Raw genomic sequence first — 16,861 nt, 5'->3', positions numbered from 1 at the left:
GGCTATATTTCTTTACCCTATGCTTTTGTTGCTTGTCTGTCCTTAACTCTTACTATACTGCTTTATTTAATCCAGCTTCTTTATAGGTTTTATTCAGAAAATTGGTGATATACCCTACTAAACACCACTGAGTTCAATATTCTATTTTAGGATGGTTATTTTACATGACACATTTTCTTTTGTACTGAAGTAGGAGGTTGCAAACATTTAGCACACTAACCCACTAAAACTATGCAACTTATACTCTGGATCTACCAATAAATCTTGCTTTGCTAACTGGCAACTAGTTCTCAGAAAGAAACACAAATGAGGTTCCTATATTCTTTATCTAGAATTATTATTCTATATACAAGAACAAAATCCCTGCCATTTGTTTTTCAATTGAGCTCAAATCAAATGCACAACAGTAAAAAAACAGTACAATAGTTTGAGTATTCCAACTTTTGTCAGCAAAGCCAGCAATGTCCCATCATAATCTCATGCTGTTCAGCCCCTTCATTGAAAAGAACAAATACATGGAACATTGAGTCTGCTTTCATTTACTCTAAGCCTCAAGTTATAACTGAATTATAGCTTTTTGCGATATACAGTTCTCCCAATAAAAGAGTGTAATTGCACAATTTAGCTTTTATTTGCTGCTGCACTGAATATACTGCAATTTTTCTGTTGAAAGCAAGATGATACATGGAGAAATCCACAATTTTACTGTTTACACAACAAGTACCCACTCATTATGTTCATTCTCTGGATGCACAGCTAACGTAATCTATCACCAAACTTTCAGTTCTATAATTTGTAATATATGCTATCAGTGATATAAATGGAACCATATTCGTTTTCATTTTCCAAAGGCTGACTCTCAGTAACTGGTAAATTGAGCAGAAATAAGTAGTTTACACTGGTCAGTCTCCTAGAGTACTAAATTCTCAGTTTCCATAGTTTCAGGGGAGTGTAATTTGTGAATGCATGACTAGCTGTGGCTTGTACTGAATTAGGATGGATATGATATATGCTGAGCTCTCCGTCAGAGAAATATCTTCCACAACCTTGCCATTTATAACACTTTCAAGTGCCCTGGAGATATTTTTTATTTATTTAAATGATGACTTTTGGAAGATTTTCCACCCTATGTCTCATTTACCTTCTGTTTTCTTTACGGATGATTTCTCTATCATCAAGCTCTGGATGTTTAAAAGAGCATCTTCTCTAACTTTCTGGACCTTTGGGAGTTATACATAAATCATTATGATTCCCCTTGAACTCCCATGGCAAAACCATACATAATTCTGGGATTTGCAGTTTAGGGAGAGGCATTTAGAATTCTCTGCCAGAGATCTCTGGTGACTTTCAAAAGGATAAACTCCAGAATTCCATAGGATGGAACCAAAGTATTTAAAGTGGAATAATAATGCTATAATTGCGTAGGGTAAAAAGGTCTCTGGTTCCAATCAAAAGAATCCTGAGGTTAATAATGTAGTAATCAGAAATGCAGAGAGGAATATTTAGCATCCTCAAACAATTCTAGTACTTTAGTAAACCACAAACCCCAAGATGCCACAGGATGTAGCCATGGGCCTTAGAGTGCTATAGCTGTGTAGGCTATAAGGACTTCCAGTTAACAGAAGACTGGATTTTTAAACTTAATGCTCACAACTTGATTATTAGTCAAAAAGTCTATGAACCCATTTTCTGCATACTGTATATCATATTTTCCCTGTCCTCATTGTTATAAAGTCTTTGAATTTGGGTCTACTGGGGGTAACTTTGAACATTACTCACTAGCAGGGCAGGGAAGACAGCAAAAGTTCAAAGGGAAGGCATGTAAAAATATTATTATTATTATTATTATTATTATTATTATTATTATTATTATTTGTATACCGCCCTATGGGAAACCAATCCGGTAAAAATATTCACAAAGCTTGTTGGCTGTAGCAACAAGGAGGGTCTTAACACCCAGAGACACACCCTTTAAAAAACTACCACACAAAGTTCATTATTTTGGGAGCCTTGTGGCAAAAATTTTACCAAGATGTTTTTGCACGAAAGCTGTTTCATAGTAACTCTTCACAAAATGTTCACAAATTGCATTTCCTTAAATGCACAATATCACTGAATAATGTGCCACTCTCATAAAGATTATCCTAACGAAAAAAGATCATGCTTCTGTGGAACAATGAAATACTGTACACTCAGATTATGTGGACATCCCTGTAAAAGAGAAAAGACAGTTGTGTGGAACATATAAACCACACTGTAAAGGTTCTCTGTGTTCCATACTTTAAAAGACTATGTGGCATTCACATCCAAATAAGTGAATGTCCGATTGCTACTGAAGTGCTTGGCCTTAAGACTGATATGCTTTATCTCCTTTGTATTTATATGGAGAGGTCCACATCCAACTAAAATCTCAACGAGTCCCATTGAAAGTAACAGAAAAGGAATTGAACATCTGTGAAAACTACTGAAAGCACTGGTTTTTAATGATATAGCTACAGATGATCAAGCTTTACAAAGCTGTTTTCAAAACTCCCGTCCCCAAGTTCCTTCCCTTTCATTTGGAGTGGAAGCACTGTATGTCCAAAGAAGAGGAAGCTTTGTCCTTCATCTCTCCTCTTCCATCACCCACTAAATAAATTATCACCAGGGAGCAAAGCCCATTTGAAACCATGAGAAATGCAGGCATGGGCCATAATTTCCTGCAAATCAGGGTGGTAAATAAAGTGGGGAGGGGAGAATCATGCCCTCAAATGCCATCATGTTCCATTTGAGCTGAATTTATAGGCCCTTGATGTTCATTCCCTGTCTCAGGAGGATTTTGCAAGCATGTTTAGACATACTCTACTTTTAACATTTTTAGTTAATTTTTAAAGTGTTTTTCTTGGTTTTGTGTGGACTTAGCCATAACTAACTGGCAGGATTATGGACATCATTCATATACAATCTCTAGATTTTTGAGGATTAGGGATGCAGAATACTAAGTAATGAACTTACAATTGTGTCTCCTGCTCTTCCCTATTATTTGCACCAACAGGATCATGGTTTGAATCCTGGCTTCAGGACAGACTATAGCGTCTGAAAACAAAGTTTATATATTTGAACAAAAGACAATGTTTGCCTCAGAAATTAGAGGTTTCTACCCTCTTCCTCTCTAGGTCCTTCAGCAAAATCTCTAGGTCCTCCAGCTGACCATAGAATTGCACTGGGGGACCTAGAAATGCCTAGACAAGTGTTCTCTCTTTAGCTCTACAACAAAGAAGCAAAACTTTGTCATGCATTTTATTTCCTTTCAAAGATGAAATGTTTCCACAAGTTTAATTTCAAGAAATTTCACTAATATGAACCTGTTGAATGGCTAAACAAATTGTCTTCTTGAAATACCTTTGTTTTACAAGTATAGTACATTTGAAAGTATGGTCTTGACAATGAGCATACATCTCTTGTATCTTATTTATGCTTTTAGGCACTGAAGGGGCTGTATTTGAGCACTCTGTGGAGACCCCCCACATCAGAGCAGAACCTTCACAAGACCTCAGGTAGGTTTCTTAAGACCACTGAATTAATTTTGGTATCATTTTGTGAGTATGAATAAATATGCCATGCTTTAATTTATAAATGGCTTCATAATGCTCATTGATACAATTAAATCATATTTATACTCAAACAAGTATACTCAAGTATAACCTACAAAATAGGGGATTCCACTAACAAAAATGTAAATGTTCTTACTAAACTATTTTTGTTCCATATTTGTAACTTCCATCATAATAATGGGAAACTGTGGATGTGCATGAGTCATATATTGCCATCTTGGTTTGGAGGTAGATTTAAAGTTGGTTTCCCGAGTACTTCTTCTTCCTTCAAAAGGTAAGTTCTTGTTCTTATTATGTGCTATTTCAGGATGTGCAGAATAAAAATGTCAATAGAAGGTTAGGCACACTGAGGATTGTCCTTGAAAACTGAATTTGCCCTTTTCTTTATTTTATTTTTTTAGCCATATCTATTGATAATGTTTTATGTGTGAATCTTTATTTCCAAAGGGTTTTTTTTTTGGGGGGGGGGAGGGGGGCAGGAAACCACAAATAAAAAAACCTCACTCCTAACTTCAGTGAAACAATAATGCATCCCATAAAAACTACTATTGAGTTGTGGCTTTTGCGTGCTCTCTCAAATATCCAAGATGAAAAGCTAAACTATCAAATCCTAAAACCTCCAGTGAGCTTGTAAGTCCTACTGAGATATTTATAAAATTAAAATAGCCTCCTGAGTGGAGCCTTTGATAAAGTTTAGATGTCACTACACTCCTGGCTTCTAATCAATATTTTTTTTCTGCAAATGGCAAAGAGATTAAATGTAAGCCTAATAGAATTGGCTGCATTTCAGTCTAAAGTTCTGTTTTTTGGGTCAGTCCCATCTTTGCTCATGACACAGAGCTTATGGTAAGGGAAGGTTGTATTAAGACTGAATACTTTCTTTTGCCCCTCTTTCTTTTCATTTCTTTTTAAAGCAATTTGGGGGCATCACATACATATTAGTCCCAAGAGCTTCAACAAAATTGTCAAGCCAACATAGGATCATTGCAAAAGGAGTATTACTACCTTGCTTTCTTTTAAAAAAACAAAGCAAAGCAAAATTTTCCTTCTGGGTATAGAATACAAAATCATATATACATATGCCATTGTATTTTGGAAACAATTTTATTTTGTTATACTAATGGTCTTTTGCTAACCAATAATGTATGTATGTGATTTCTCTAGCACTATTCACACTACAGAATTATAGCGCTATTATTTCACTTTTTAACTGCCATGGTCCTGTCCTGTGGAATTCTCAAGCCTAGCAATCTCTCTCTTTCTGACTTTCTTTAACAAACCATGCATAAATAAAGAATCATGCCTTCAAATCATTGAAATGAATTGCATATTAATAGTTTAATTGCCAGATTTCCAATGCTGCTTTTCATCATAAGCAGCTACATTGAGTGGCATCTAAAGTTCAAAAATGTTGGTTGTAACATTGGTGATTCAGTGTGACCAGTCACCCATTAAGAGACAATATTTTCTATACACAATAAAGGCTATTGTGGTTGCGTATGGAATTATATGCCCTCAATCATCTTCTTAATAAGAGGGGTAAATTGTGGTGTTGTTGATCTGTACCTCTGGGGAAAACTCAAAATCAAATTTAATAGCTTTCTTCCTCCTTGATTATGAAGGCTACTCTACCGCTGACTATAAGCTAATCCAGAAAGCCAACACTGAGCATAATGAGATGGGAAATTGATCAAGCAGCAAGGAGCTGCCAAAGATGGTAGGATCCCTTTTAAACTTTGATCTACATTGAAGATACACAAATCTTGCACAATGGCTTTGTGTTTACTACAAAGCACTTAGCTGCATGTCATCACTAAGAGCCTTTCTCTGAAAAGATAGGGAATAAGAAAGGGCACTGACATGGCAGGATGCCTTTTCATTAAAAGCCTGAAGCAGAAAGTGGCCAAATGTGATTTCTATTCCCATTAAAAGTTACAGAACCTGAAATGAAGCTGATAGATTTAAAGCAGTTGGTGGTTATGTGGGGGAGCAGAGGAAGTTTAAGAATCCTGACATGTAAATTTCATAGTATCTCTTTTGGTGTGTTTGTGCTTTTGTAAGTTAATATGAACCATGGGTCTTCCAGGGATCTTCCAGTTTATTCAGCAACAGCAGCACCAAAAATTGAAACTATCTATGGGCTGTGGTTGTTTGGAGGCAGGCAGATGGTCAAGTCAGGAAGCAGGCAGGCAGGTGGTGAATGAAGTAACAAGTAAGGCAGCTTCAAGTGTCAGGCCAGAACCAAAAACTTCATGAGACTAGATAGAACTGTAACACCCCTTTCAGGCATCATTGCATTCTCTTCCAGGAGGGAAACATTAAGTACATCCTGTTCATGAAATTTAGTTCATGAACTCAGAGTGTTATGAAGCCTCCAGACATTGTGTTGCTCCCCGACACTGACAGTATTGGGGTTCAGATCAAGTGTTCTCTCTCAAAAGGGTTCACAATTCCACAAATTCCCTAAAAGTCATTGTCTGCTCTTCTTGGAGTCAAAGCTCCTCTAGTAACTTTTTGTTGGGAGCACAGAATTATTTGCCCAGAACTTCAATGGCGCTGGAATATCCACCCCTTCTTTTCCCAGGAACAGGTGACTTAAAGAACTGGTAAAAACTCTGACAAGATTGCATTCTCCATCTTAAAAACAAGGATCCTGATAGGTGGCTGAGACATGTCTTTGCTGGCAGAAGGAGTTCAAACTATGTTTCTTCTCCTGGGAAAGAGACGGTTGCTTAGATATCAGTTGGGTGATGGTAGCAGCTGCTTAATGGGAGATTGCATGGCTGGTATGGTCTATTCCCCAGACAAGTTGCCATGAAAGATGTTGCTGATTAAGTGCTGATCCAATATGTCCCCTGCTTGCAACTCCTTCACCACCTCCTCCTCTATTTCCATTCTAGCCCTTAAAATGTTGCTTGCTGTGAGTGTATCTCCTCCCAGCTGCTGCAAATTTTTCTGCCTAGACCAACTGAGCAGCATTCAATCCTATCTCCTCCTGTTCAGCTGGCACTGCTGGTCACCCTTGATTTGAATGAATGGCTTTCTTGTTTGACCATGCTTCAACTGGTGGGACAGCTGGAATAAGTCCTCCATATCACTTCACAGCCATCTAACCTGCTGCAAAGCTGTCATCTGAAAAACATCCCCACTGGCTGCCCAGTGGTGCTGCTGAAGTACAACAAATTATCCTGACTCCCATAAAATCATCTGGCTCTCATAGCCAGAGATATCTACAAATGCAATTGCTTAAGTTGTTATTCACAGGAAATATATTCCAGTACCATGGAGGATCAGCATGGTCTGCTAGTGCTGGACTAGAAACAAGGTGACTTCAATCCAAATTCTGACTGAATTTACAAAACAGAATGGATGATGCTGGGCTAGTCATTATTCAGATTAATCTATAGGATGGCATTCATGTGAGGGAAATCATCATGCACAATACTGTGAGCACCTTGGAGGAAAGGCGTTATATGAATGATATTTTACAAATACTTTTTAAAAGAAATTGTTGAATTCAGGTTTTGTAATAGGATTCACGGGGAAGGAAGTAAAGAGAATATTTAAGATGGTGGGAGGCAGAATCATTAAGCCATTCAAAAGGGCCTAGTCTATACTACACAGTAGGGATATGTTTATTTAAGTTATTCATTCTCACAGAGGAAAATACATTGGCCAGAACCCTGTATCAGTTATGAATGGCTACCCTGGATTTATGTATTCTTGGCTCCTCCACAGTCCCAGCCCCCCTCCATCCCCATTTATCTGGTAGTAGCAGCTGTGATCAATAGGGGTCTGTTCCCTTGTTGCTCAGAAAGCAGCTGGCTGCCATTCGCACCCACCCTTGTATGAACAATCTTCAGCATGAGGAAGGAATGCAACAGGATCTTATATCTGCCTATTACGATAGGGATTATTCATGAGAGGGTGTAAAAAATCAGCCAACTGCTTCCTGAGTGGCAGGGAGAAAGACCCCAACTGATCATAGCAGCTTCTGTCAGGTAACTGGGGATGGGGGTGTTGTGCTGAAATTCAGTGTACAGCAGCACAACTGTGGTACATATGCACATGTAAAGATTAGAGAATATTCCAGCCTTAATTTAATCAATTTATCTCTACTGCAGGAATGTATTTCAAAACCGTACAAGGAATCTCCCTTGAGCCACCTTTTTCCTGTCCCCACTGCAGCCAAGCAGGGGCTAGGAGAGCATCTGAGCATCATCACTAGCAGTGTCTAATAGCTGGCACACAATGACACTGTTACCCTCTAGGACACCCCTAGGAGCTCTCAGAGAAAGCCTATGTTGTGTAGTGGCTATCATACCCCCATCATACCTCAGTTGCCCTCACCTTCCCCCTGGCAACTACATGGCTAAATCAAGAAGGTAAGAAAATGGTGAGTGTGAGATTGCAGGAATAGTCCTCCCTTTATATTAAAAGGCTCAAGGGGAAGGCAGGGACGGGAAATAAGCAAGATTCTGCTGACCAGGGTTTCCCAGATCTTGAAAAGCCCCTTTACTTTCCTCCCTTAGTCTTTAAATAATCCCTCTATCCCTTCTGCACAGCTGAAGGAAGGAGGGAAGGAAGGAAGGAAGGAAGGAAGGAAGGAAGGAAGGAAGGAAGGGAGGGTTGCTAAAATATGTACTCAAATCTTACTCAAATCCTGATTCCTAGGCGCTCCTTAAAGGAAAAGAGTCAAAGAGCTGCCATTGCTGCCATTTACTTGCTCAGGCATTCAAAAAAGCCAGTCACAGTACCATGGCAGAGAATGTAGAGGGGTTTGGTGCTTCTTTTAGCTTCTCCCAGGATGGAGTAAGTTCTCACCTTTTGCCACACTGCTCAGAGAAGATAGTTCCTTTTTTGAAAAGAGTTGAAGAACAGTACTAATATTGGCCAATGGAAAATCCACGTAGATTTCCTGGGGATCTTTTTTTTTTTTTTTTTTACTAAAATGTCTAGACTTAACCTTGAGTATATACAGCATCCTCAGAGAGATGGTGGGTCTTGGAAGCATTGGATGTCATAATGTGCCTCCTTTGCTAATGATGGAGGAGTTGATGTGTAAGTGAGAGTTAACGTATACAGCTGTTGCTATGACACAAGAATGCAAATGATGTGTGAGTCACTCTCATAAACTTTAGAAAATTCAAGGCCACAGCGAAACTATACCTGGAATAATTGCATCCATCTTCCCTGATAAAGATCAGCCTGCCTGCCTGCCTGCCTGCCTGCCTGCCTGCCTGCCTACCTATAGCTATCTAATCATCTGTTCATACATCTGTAAATTCTTGGATTCTTGGAATGTCATTTTATATTTCACTGCCACCTTGGCAATGAACTTTCTTTAAAACACAGGCTCTGTGGCTTCCTCTGCCCTTGCCTCCTCTTTCACTATCTATCTAGACCTGTTAAGATCAAAGCAGTCAATTATTTTCCATGGTCTCCAGTACAATAAAGCATACTAGCTAAGTCAAAAATAATGGAATGTTCCATTCAATTAGTGTTCAGCTTTGAGATGCCTCGGTTAATGAGATATTTAGGATTGATAGTAAGGTAGTTGTGACATGATCTCCATGAAATGATTTGAGGAAAGTATAGAAGGTGGCCATCTTTTTGACACTCATATAACATCAAATGGGGTTGTAATTGTCTTGCCTCTCTCAGAACCAGGCAGCTAAAGTCCAGGAGGAGGGGAAGGAATTCCAGTTTAAAACATGATGACTTCCCCACTCTTACTTTCTGTTTCTCCTTTGCATCCCCAAACACCACATGCCCTCAGACATTTCACGGGGAGAACTGGGGCACATGTGACCAAGCTACTTGATCAAGAAGAGAAAAATGTGGTCAAGATGGCAAAAGTTATTGATCAGAAAGAACAGACGAGTTAAGTGAAGCTGCAGAAATTTGCTTTGGCCTGAGCCTACTGTGAAAGGCAGGATTCGACCCTCTCCTCTTCCACCTGTTGACTTAACTGAGTGCAAACTATTTTTGCACTATCAACTGAGTTTGAATTATCTTTTTATAGTCATCACTACCTTCTTAAACAGAACAGACATGTTTATAGAATTCCCAGCCAAGTCTGCTAAAATTTAAATCTTCTCATGCTATCTAAAGTAGGGTCAGGAAGGTGTCTGGATCTGTTTTTATTTTGGTTTTGAGGTCGCAAGAATGAATGATAAAAAGGCCTCAGTTCTTGCTCCCCATAGTCATAGCCCCTACTTTAATTTCCCCATGAAACATAAACAAATATATTTTATTATTTTCTTATTCCTCAAAATCCTAAACTATTATTAATTCGAAGAGTTCAAATTCTATCACCAGAATCCTATATAATATTTTACTTAATGTAACAGAGGACTTAAGAACCCCTGTTAGTGAATTCTTAAGATGCATATTGGGAGACAAGCAAGAGTTCCCAATACACATCAGTCTGTGACATGCATTATGCATGATGCATCTCACTACACAATGCAAACAGATGCACAATTCTACATGGTAACATAACAGCAACACTTTACTGGATACCAACATTACAAAACTGCCCAAAGGCTATTACCACATATATAAATCCAGTGTCAGAGATCCGACTCTTACAGGATTTTCATCCATTTTTTTAGAATATTCTCTCCGATAGACACTGATTTTTTCACTGCAACATTTAATGCTGTCAATATCTTAAAGTTTTTTAAATTATTGAAACCATTTTTAAATTACCATGATGAATTACTAAAATCAACCCACTATTACCTTGGCTCTTGAAAATACAGAGGTCACCTTAGCCTTACCTTCTGGACATAAAACTAAATATTGATTGTGAAAGTCATATGAAAAATAGACACTTTTTGTTTCCTTGTTTCAGAGATTGACAAACTAATATTTCTTCTAGGGCTGAATTTTGTTCTCATATGTCTATTTGATTTCCAATGAAACAAAAAGAAGAGTGTGTACTTATCTCAGATTGTCCCTAAGAATACAGCACACGATCGATGAATAAAGTTAAGACTCTATAAGCTGTTTATTCTTTCAGTATCTACATTGATTTGTTCTTGGGTTCCTGGACTTTCAAACACTTACATTCAAGTTTAGCAAGAGATTTGAAACCAGGGAATACCAAGTTGTTCCAAACAACCCATTTCAATATTCTTTGAACCTAAAAAAGTACCTTGGAATTTTCCTGTATCTTCTAACATGTCCATACGGCCCTGCAACAGTTTATACTCCCTCTCCTCACAATAAAGAAAGTCTGCCCAGGAATTTATGTGGGCTTTTGTGTGTAGTTCTTACAATACACACATCTGTGTAAACATGTTTACCTGATTTGTACATTTGTTGTGAACACTTTTTACACACACACACACATAAATGGTTAACATATTCAGTTAGCAAAGTAATCTGTTCCTGCAAATTAATTCTTTAACAAAAAATTGGGCAGCAGATGTAGAAATAACATGGCAAGGATAGAGATAGATTCTTAACCACAAAAAAAGAAGAACACTTTAATGTGTTTTAGGGCCTGAACAGACAGGCAGGATACCATGAACCATGCCCAATGGTAACCTGCTCCTGGTTCTAACCCAAATCACTCCCCAGGCCATGGGCCTGATGCCACCATATATCCCATACCTGCTTACATCCATCTTGAAGGCCCCCACTATGGCCAATAAAAGTGGAAACAGGGCAGCTGGCTACATCCTGTGGCTAGGCACGTCCTTCTGTCATCAGCGGCCATGATGGGGGTCTTTGGAACAGACACACCCAGTGTGGTAGATAGGGGGAATTCAGTGCCACTGTGATGTTATTCCAAAAATGTGTCTGACTGTTCCAGTAAGTTTAAATTGTTTTATTGTACATAGCCACAAGCATGATATGATCCCATTAAAAATATACTCCCATTGATTTTATTAGAGAGCTACGTACCTTCTAAGATCTCTCTGGCTGAAATCAATAGAATTTAAATATCCTTAACACTGGTGATAGCTTTGAATCCCATATAAAACCCTTTTGTTCCATTAAGGCGCTTCCTTGTCAAAAGCTTTGTTAATTGTGGTATGCCTATAATGATTTTTGTACTTTTAATTCACTATTGTTTCTTACAATGTACACTTTTTAATATACACTTTTTAAAAAAAAAAAAATTAAATCCTACTATAGCTATGCACCAGGTAAAAGGCATCTGCCCCCAAAATCCCTTACAGATCACATTTGAACAACAAAACAAAATGAAAAGGGGAGACCATCTTGCTTCTCCAGGCCCCCCAGGCATGTTTTTTTTAAAAAAAAAAAATCATAAAACTATATGTTTGGCCACCAAAACAGAAATAATAGAAGAGTGAATGCTAGTAAAAGCAAGAGTTGTCCCTGGATGAATTTTGGAAAAAGCCTTCAATTAGTGTCAAGAAGATTCAGAATCTTTTTGTTTATTTATGCAAGGCCTATTTAGCATGATTGTTTCATTTCACGTGCACATAATGTTAGTTTAGAATGAAATGTTTGCTGAAGCATGTTGAGTTGCTGTTCTCTTTTGTAGTGCAAGAACCTATCCCTGTTATTTCTACTTCTGGTACTAAGGTTTCTTTTAGTGACGTAATACCCAGTAACACACCTACATTGTTAACTGCAACACACCTACAGTAATATACTTAACTTAGGCCCCATACAGACAGGCCAAAATAAAGCTGCTTCAGGCCACTTTGGAGGTATGCTGTTTAAATGATGCATGCATCCTCAGAGTCCAGGAGCCATGCCAAAGCTACAATCTAGTCCTAAAGACTGGAGCACAGCTCTGGAGCAGCTTCTGGACTCTGAGGACGCATGCATCATTTAAACAGCATACCTCCAAAGTGGCCTGAAGCAGCTTTATTTTGGCCCGTCTGTATGGGGCCATTGTGTCTGATGTAGAATACTGGACATTCACAGCAAGTGGATTAGCAAATCCCAGAGATGTATCTCTTTATATCACAGACCTGATCCTGAAAGAAGAAGAGACAGATTGTATTTTCCCAGTTGCAATTATGTATATGTATTGTGATGTTATTCCAAAAATGTGTCTGAAATACTTTCAGGAAATGACTGTTCCAGTAAGTTTAAATTATTATCCTGGATATAGTCACATGCATGATAAGATCCCATCAAAAATAAGTGCTCTCTACTCCCATTGATTTCACTGGAGAGTGAAGTACCTTCTTAAATCTCTCTGACTGGAATCAATGGAATTTAAATATCCTTAACTTTAGTGATAGCTTCAAATCCCATATAAAACCCTTTCGTTCCACACATTATAACTCTTGTCTGTACAGCTAGAAGCATTCTTATGTTAAACTACACTCATTTTAAAAAAAAAAAATCCCAGGAGCATTAGAGAAGTCTATACCAAATGTGGTCTATTTTATCATATTGTGGTGTACCTGTCTGTTGCCTAAGGGAGGAAAGAAAATTGTGTTGGTTGATAGCTGTAAAATAAATGATGCTGAGAAATTTATTCACTGAAAAGAAAGTCGGTTCTTTCAAAAGAGAACCTTCCAGTATTTTAGACCACTGCTCTTTCTTAAGAGACAAATATGTTTTGCTGTAATTTGTGGGGTGAAATAAAAAAAAATTTAAGAAAAACACACCAACATAGTTAAGATGAATTGCAAATATTTCTAAAGTCTCATCCTCATTTTAGAGAGTAAACATGAAAGTACTTATGTTTAAATGTAATTACGTTGGCTATACTTGTGATGTCTCCAGATCTGGGTGTGAGCATTTGGAGACCATGAAATTCATTTCAAAGGAAAGATGTAGTTTATTGTAAAAAAAAAAATCCATAAAGCTGATCATATTTTTAAAAAAGGATTGGCTCAGCTTGCTACATTTTAGACCCATGCAGAATCAGATGTAATTTGCAACTGGGTTTTCTATGTAGGGGGGAAATATGCTTTTGAGGGGTTGTGTGTATTAAAGTTGGTTGTTCTAGTTTATTTTTCTTATTATGTAAGGTGCCTTGAGAATTCTTACCTGAAGGGTAGCATCAACATGTCTAAAATTAACATATATATATATATATATAATCAAACCTGATCAGAGAACTAATCTGCATCAATAATGCACGGTCATGTTCAGTTTGTTTGGGAGGTGTACGGAAAATATGTTGTTGAGTACCACATTTGAAAATTCTTTGAGTTTTTAAAATACTCTTTCAGCTTCTTTTATATTTATGCACATTGGATAGGACTTTCCTTGCATTTTGGGATGCTTAAAAAAAATCAAAATCACATAATTTTTTTAAAAAAAAACCCAATATTTGGAGGGCTTGATGTTACTGTGTAGTCCACAACAGTGTAGTCCAAGGACTGAATGCAGTCCATGGCCTGTACTTTGCTACTCTTGAATTAAAAGAACTGTTCAAGGTTTTGAACCTATTCTGGATCTATGACTCATCATCCTGTATAGATCCTCCAGTGTTTGGATTAAAACACAGTGTGGATTCACTGTCCTACTGACATCATCAGATATCACTGACTACAAGGTCTCACTCCAGACAAGCTTGAATAAAGCTCAGATTACTTGCTGATATGATACAACATCATATATGCCGTAAGACATGATTAAATGTAAAATGCACAGAAATAAATGGGCTTCATTCCAGAAACAGACTGAATTCCACGAAGACCTGAAAGAAGATCTGAAAGAACTTTGAACAGACTATGAATGTTGTAAGAAGTCCTTTTTTATCTTGAAAGTTGATTTTCCATACCACCGGAAAGTCAGGTGAAGTTTTGTTTATCCATTGTCTCAAAGAAAATAGTTTACCTGTGCTACTGGGTCGTGTGTATAACATATCATCTTATAAAGCTTTTTGTCTGTTTTCATTTGTTTGTGTTTAATTTCTTTGTCTTTTTAACACTTTCAGGCTTGAATCGCCAACTAGATCTTTGATAATGGAAGCTCCAAAAGGAATACAAGTGAGTGCAGCTGCAGGGGACTTAAAAGCCACCTGTAGGAAAGAGCTTCACTTGCAATCCACAGAAGGGGAGGTAAGTTTGACTAGAAATTCATGACATCAACATTTGGGTGGACAATGCAACTTGGACAATCAGTACTAAAGCTCATTGCTGTTTCTGTGTTTCCTCTGCATTAAAAATCCCTTTTTCTAGCATACTGAAAAGGCTCAGTTTCTAGTGATCTTGATCACATCAATAATATATCAGCCATATTAATAGTTGGGAATCTTTAAACTGAACAATGGGAAATGCAAAATGTTGCAGGGCAAACCAAATTATATTGTTCCTTCCCTACTTTCAGTGAACTTCAGTGCACTTTTCAAACTTTATTATCCTGATGCCCACCAACGTACAAATCTAATTGCTGCATTAGTGATAAAAAATACATGACCTCTTTTCTTCCCTAAGTGGGACTGATAAATGAGCTATAGCTAAATCAATATTGCCAAAGAATACAGTGTTATGTAGTGCTCTTCATTTTCAAAGCTCTTCACAAACTTTGATGTGTGTACGTTCTATGCCCCAGCCTTCAGCTTCATATCAATATTTAACCACCAGCCCAAACTCATGTATTGAATCAGAATTATGGCTGCTTGGATTGTACAAAAAGAAGCTTTATTGCCAGTCATTACATCACCATGGAGTCCTATCAATTTCTATTGGCATGAGTGCAAGAGTCCACACTAGTTTGTCCCTTGGAGGAAACTGTCAGATTTGCTACAAAACAACTGACAGTTAAATATTGATGCCATGGTGAGCTTTTGAGAACAATTTAAGGGGGAAAAACAGGCCAAAAAGGTTATTGTTATCACTCTAAAATCATGAAAGGAAATCATGTAGAAAATTACAATTGGTAGTTATTTGCTCTGATGCCTCTAATGGCAAAGAGCTTTCTACAGCTAGCCCCAGTGAAAACAACCATTGCTGTCCTTGGATCAGTCAGCAATTTCAAGATGTTGGGATGATGAATGGGAACCCCAAATGTCAAATGGATATTGGCTTTTAGCAGTGATCTGTGCAACCCCTGGAAGTCACAAAATACATTGAATTGGTACCAAAAACATTGTTGGATTACTAGGAATATGAGGATGAGTGTTAGTCAATGGTAAAACAAGTTCAGCCCATCCTTATTAGGGATAGAGAAACTCTCCAGTGCTTTTCTTGGATTAACCTGGAAATGAACTGCATTTTTTTTTCAAAACCCAAATCAATCTGAAGGCTAAGAAAAATGTTGTTACTCTCCCCAAATCCTCCCTTGACAGATCCTGCACCCCTTTTTCTCATTTACCAGCAAGACTCCTGGGCCAAGAGCATTCTAAGCCTTGAGATGTAAGAATGTCACAAATAATGTCACAGGGGATCATATTAATATGACAGTAAAGGAAACATAGTGCAGCTTCATCTTCTTGCAGTAGGGTGAGGAAGATAGTGGAGGGGAGAGATTGGAAACATTAAAAATAAGTAGAAAAGCCATGACAAACAACACTGTGGTACCATGTTTGACAACTCTTGAGGCAGTGACTACTGAGGCAACTCAGAATTTCTCTGAACTGACTGCTCCATCCTGCTGAACCCTAATGCCAGCCACTTGGAGAATCCATAGCAGTCCACACAGCAATTGCAGATGGCATCACAGGGTTAAAAAATATCAATACATACCTCTTGCCCTGGGATTATTCCCTTTGCCTGAGGCCAGAGGGAGATGGAGCAGGCCCATAAGTCTATTAATGTTTTGACAATGACATTGACAGTGGTGGGATCAGTATGAGAAAAGATGAGCGAGAATTGTTCTTTCCAACCTTCTTCTCCCTGACCAGAGTTGGAAGGGGCCTCAGGGTCTATTGAGTCCAACCCCCTGATCAGTGCAGGATCGCCAGGTAAAGCGTCCCCAGCAGGTAGCTGCCCAGACTCTTTTTGAAGATGTCCACAGAAGGACACCCCACCACTTTATAGGCAATTGCTTACATTCCTGACCCACTCTTATTTTCAACATGTGCTTTCTAAAAGTTCAATCAAAACCTACCCTCCTGAAATTTCACGCCATTACAGATGGTGCTATCCTCTGGGGCAATAGAGAGCATGCCTATCCCCTCCTCTCTGTGACAGCCCTTGACATATTCAAAGAGTGCAATCATGTCACCTGTTAGTCTTTTCTTCACCAAGCTGATCTTTCAACCTTTCCTCATATGTTTTGTTTTTCATACCGCCTATCATCCTCATTGCCCTTCTTTGAACCTGTACCAATTTGTCTATATCTCTTAAAATGAGGCAACCAGAATGATGTGT

The 16,861-nt window shown here is 38.1% G+C and overlaps 1 protein-coding gene across 3 annotated transcripts in view; it reads left to right on the top strand.

The window, feature by feature from the left end:
- SGCZ (sarcoglycan zeta) overlaps positions 1-16,861 on the top strand; it is a 674,993-nt gene that overhangs the window by 593,390 nt on the left and 64,742 nt on the right. For all 3 annotated transcript variants that reach the window (XM_089526979.1, XM_089526977.1, XM_089526978.1), the window contains exons 6-7: positions 3,464-3,536; positions 14,485-14,608. In XM_089526979.1, the coding sequence (XP_089383105.1) occupies positions 3,464-3,536; positions 14,485-14,608 (197 nt within the window). The remainder of the gene's footprint in view (positions 1-3,463; positions 3,537-14,484; positions 14,609-16,861) is intronic.

Source organism: Sceloporus occidentalis, unplaced genomic scaffold, assembly GCF_023333645.1.
Source record: "Sceloporus occidentalis isolate IW3139 unplaced genomic scaffold, rSceOcc1.0.p SCAF_5, whole genome shotgun sequence".
NCBI lineage: Eukaryota > Metazoa > Chordata > Lepidosauria > Squamata > Phrynosomatidae > Sceloporus > Sceloporus occidentalis.
This window is presented reverse-complemented; position numbering and strand designations above follow the sequence as displayed.